The sequence below is a fragment of the Cryptomeria japonica genome, chromosome 10 (assembly GCF_030272615.1).
Source record: "Cryptomeria japonica chromosome 10, Sugi_1.0, whole genome shotgun sequence".
Taxonomy (NCBI): Eukaryota; Viridiplantae; Streptophyta; class Pinopsida; order Cupressales; family Cupressaceae; genus Cryptomeria; species Cryptomeria japonica.
In genome coordinates, this window is record NC_081414.1 from 300,277,550 (window position 1) to 300,282,587 (window position 5,038).

At 34.2% G+C, this 5,038-nt stretch overlaps 1 protein-coding gene across 1 annotated transcript; it reads left to right on the plus strand.

Annotated features, from left to right (window-relative positions):
• Positions 1 to 1,163: 1,163 nt before the first annotated feature.
• On the plus strand, positions 1,164 to 1,793 carry LOC131040872 (germin-like protein 9-3). Its single transcript, XM_059212413.1, has one exon. It carries the CDS (start codon positions 1,164 to 1,166, stop codon positions 1,791 to 1,793), a length of 630 nt encoding a protein of 209 aa, XP_059068396.1.
• The last annotated feature ends 3,245 nt before the right edge of the window (positions 1,794 to 5,038 follow it).

A 5,038-nucleotide genomic window follows, 5' to 3' on the forward strand; every position in this document is an offset into this window, starting at 1 on the left:
ATTCCTTTCAATGCACCAATTTGAAATGTTCATAGTGAATGCTCCTTGACATTCTAGAAAGGTAACTAATTATTGGATGTAAATTAATTCTGAAATGAATTCCTATAAGCAAGACGCAATGAATCATGACATAAACATGTACTAAGTCAACTCCTTATATCCATTGCAAAAGGATGGAAGTAGATCTTTTGAATTTTCGATTCTAGGTCTACACCATGTGAGATCACTCTTCTACATTATGGAATTGGCCTAGGGTGTGGGAATGCATATTTTAAGTATGGATAAGACACGTTGAGATCAAGGCCAATAATGTTACATTGTAGATAAGGTCCAGTATATTTGAATATATTAAAATAAAAATTAATTAAAATAGACAAGAATTAAGAAAGAAGCCTAACTTAACAAAAAGACATAAAAATATTAAATTAATGATTTTTTAAGAAGATAGAAATGTCAATAAGATATAAAGAAAAGACAAACATAACATATTAGATTGCCATGAGAAAACAATCACAAATTTATAATTTAATGTTAAAAATATATAGAAAAAAGAAATGTGAATTTCAGATATAAATAAAAGGCAAACATAACATATTATACTGGCATGAGAAGACAATCACAAATTTACAATTTAATGTTAGAAATATAAATATAAAACATCAAAAGACGTTAAATTGCTTAAAGAAACGATGAATTTAACAGCTGCCATCAATTATTCCCTCTTAAAATGCTCTGCTCAAAAAGTGCCTATCGAATCACACAAAGCCTCAGTCTTGCAGGAGACGGATTTATAACTTTGTAAGGCAGTATAAATCAGAAATATAATCTAACTACGATTGGGAAAAAAAAAATCATGATGGGTATTCTCAAAATAGAATTGATGTACACAATCAAGAATTTTTTGTGTAGATCGCTCTGATATAATCGAGATTGAGTTGGTCACTTTTCGTGGGAAAATCCGATATTCGTTTTCAAACTTTTTGAATTTTAGCTTGGGCTATGTAGAGGTGATCGAAAACAAAGCCAGCTTCACCATTGAAGTTCTCGTAATTTTCTCTAAGGTAATCTCTAATCGTCCTTTAAATACACTTCTCCTGACAACTTCCCCTCACACCCAAACATTCAGAATTCCCCCTTTCTGCTGTATTTACTTTCGGAAGGAGATGGAATTCAACGGAGCATGCTTGATGGCAATTTTAGTAGTATTCAGTAGTGTTGGCGTAATCTACGCATCGGATCCTGATATTCTCACTGACTTCACCGTTCCGGCGGGGCAGAACCCGCTAAAATTGACTGGGGATTTCTTCACTTTCACGGGATTCCGAAATGTGAGCAACAACAATTTAGCAGGACAGAAGGCGGTAAAAGTGTCAAAGGCGGTGGCGGCAGAGTTTCCGGCGTTGAACGGGCTAGGCGTGTCAATGGCGGTTCTGCAGTTCCCGGCGGGCGGACTGAACCCTCCTCACACTCACCCCCGCGCTTCAGAACTTCTGTTTCTTGTGGAAGGATGCCTCCTCGTTGGTGTGATCGACACCACGGGAAAGCTGTTCACGCAGAGCCTCACTAAAGGGGAGGTATTTGTATTTCCCAAAGGACTCTTCCATTACCAACTGAATACGGATAACAAGGTCGAGGCCATGGCTGTTTCTGCCTTCGGAAGCGCCAATGCAGGCACCGTTTCGCTCCCTTCTACTCTCTTTACAACCGGTATCCCCGATAACGTTCTGGCCAAATCATTCAAGACAGACACACACACCATCGAGCTGCTCAAAGCTGCGCTTAAAAATCCCTGATTAGTTGGTTTCTTCTACCCCTCATCGTCGACCACCCTTCATCTTTCACCGCCTACATAATAATGTTTTCTCTTTTCTTTCCTCTCTCTTAGCTTGAACATGTTTTTTCAGTTTGTTTACTTTCTTTTGTGCTTGTGACTAGAATAAATGCCTTGATTTGTTTTTGCTAAAATGTGAAAATAAAATCCCCTGTTTAATGGTCTCTCTGTCTATATATATCTAATATTTCGAAGAATTAAAAAGGAATATAATACGATGTTGATTTACAGTTTTAAATATTTTTTTAACGAAGTATGAGATTGTAATAATCAAGTAGAATGATTCTATTACAATGATTTTATATTTGGATTAATATTGAAAAAGAAGAAGGCATATTTTAATATTTTAGTGAATGTATCATATGTCTTTATGATTAATATCTTGAGGGATGATGAGAAAAGGAGAATAAATCAATACCAAATCTATGTACTCATTCTCTTGATACATATGAATAGATGTTGTTTTGTGAATCCTCAATATCATTTGTCACATTCCATAATTCCAATTTTTCTTATATATATGATTTGTGGCTTGAAGTTCGCTTGGGAGTACAAGTTTCAAAAGAAACTAGGTGATTATGAGGTTGCTTTCATATTTATGGAAATTACATTTTTGATTGACAATGAAGAAACACTCTTAATTATCACAATCCTCAGAAATAATTACTTATACAGTCTTTAAATTAGAATTTCATTTTGTTAAATATAATTGCATTGCCTCTTATCTTTATTATATTTCTACTTTTATCTCTTGTAACTGCAAATAACAAATGGGAAGCATAGAGTAATTGTGACATGTATCTTTCCAAAAAAATCTAAAAATTACTATATAATGGAAGGAAGGTGAAAATGCGTATAGTAGCATGAGTTGAAATGTGAGAGCATCGATTATGAATGCCACAAACTAGGAAGGGAGTAAAGTAAAAAATGCCATTAAGGAGGGGAGAACAAGATGAAAAAGAAAAACTCATTGCGGAAAGGAGAGCGAGGGAAACAAAATGCCACTCATGGGCACTATATTGGGAGAATTGAGAGGAGAGGAGCATTGCTCCTGTAGATGAAATATTTTTTTTGCCACACGACTGAAAATTTTTTGTAATACTATATTTTCCATTAGCGTCAATACTATATTCATCAGAGTCTGCATGTTTATGTCAGGTTAATACTAACTATATAGAGATAGAGAGAAATTCTGTAGTCTATTTGGACATGCGACCTAAGAGCCTTTCTACTTTATTTCCAAAATTCTTAATAAAGATTCCTTGCTTTGTTCTATTAAGGATTGCAACCATCAAGCCTCAGGCATTGCAAGGATCATTCAGCCTACAAAATGATTACTGTGTGATATCCATTCTATCACTGTTAATGTAGAGAGAGCAAGAAATAGCTCATTTCCAAACCCATAACTACGTCTTCAGCTTATAGCTGAAAGGAGTGTTGCCATTGCGGCCACTACAACCAATGAGGAAAATAGACATCATCCTTGGCATAATAATGGAACTAATAGACTCCAAATGTTGGACTTCTCTGTAAGTGGTAACTCTTCTGATCTTTTATTGAACTGAAAATCCTACTTTAGCTTCTAAAAAATGACTTCAGAGTTGCTCTTGTTAATTTAAACAAGCAGAGAAAAATATAAACAAAACATAACAGATGAAAGAAAATTAAGACAAACACACAAAATAACACAAGTTTTAACGTGGCTCACTACTAAGTGGCTACGTCCATCAGAAAGCAAGGAATAACTTCAATAATCAATCTCCAATACAATATAGTACATCAAGTGCACACATATTTATATATTCATATTCAGACATGAAATGAGTAGTGTAGGAAAGTCAAACAGTCATATGACTATTGGGCTTCACATACCCAACAACTCTTTCATATACCATGTTTATTGTCTCCTTATTGTCTCCTCCTAAAATCACGTTGCTCGAGTAGAAAAGAAGATGGCAATCATTGTGGAATTTAGCATTGCACTTGCGATTGCATTTGCTTAAAGTTTCGAAAGCCTCATCAACAAATTTGGTTTGTGCCTTTCTAGAAATTGATTTCATACCTCTCTGATGGCCATGTTTGGTGTCATTAAAACATTGACTAGTTGAAAGAGGCGGAGGTGTGGATAGTCTTTAAGCCGATTTGGTAAAGGAGTAAGTTTTATCAAGTTTATTATCATTGTTGTGGATATCTATCAAAGCATAAATCATTCTATATATATATATATATAGATATATATCTTTATATTCATATATTTAAGATAATATTTTTCTAATAGTGCATTCCATTATTAGTTTATATGTATGCTCGTGTTTATTATTTTCATATCTTAATAATCTTTCATCAATCAATTGGTATCTAATGGTAAAAAATAATTGAAGTGCACATTTGATCGCTAAAGTTCTCTTGAGTGTAATCAATCAAAAACTAGTTCTATGAAACAAATACTTTTTATGAACTTATTTGAATTCTTAGATGTTACCTATTCTTGATTAGTTTTGAGAGATTATCCATATTCTTGTGACAAATGAACTCCAAATTTATGATTGTGAATAGTTGGAGTTACCATGTCTTTGTTTTGGATTAAGGCAAAAATAGGTTTTGAAGGGACCCTGAAACCCTTTACAAAGATGATTCTAAAAGGTTTAGAATCAAAATATTAAACCTAGAGCAGAAATACAAGACAAAATAGGCTACTGAAGATAGAACAGTACAAACTACAGCAAAAAAACTAGCAAAAATCCAAAAAGGCACCAAAAACTAGCAACAACGAACCAGGAACCAGCATTGAGACAGAGACAAAACCATAAACAAGAACATAAACTACATGAGGCTCTTTAAGGTCTCCACAAACTCAGCCTCCAATTGACTCATTTTATTAGCATCAGACTTTAACTCCCGATAATCCACAAATGCCTCCTTACTCATTGTCCTTAAAGGAAATAATCCTGCCTCGAATTCTATCATGGAGAAATAGCATGTTGAATTCATTTTCCACCCTATCTTCCTTGGTCCATGTCACTTGTCTCACACTACCAACACCTTTATTAGCAAGGTAATCGGCCACAACATTTGATTCCCTATAAATATGGGAAATAACACATTTCTCAAAAGATTTTATGATATCCCTAGCCTTATTTATCCATCCTTCCACATTCCATAACGATTTAGAAATACCTTTGAGATAATGTATTATATTCTTGGAAT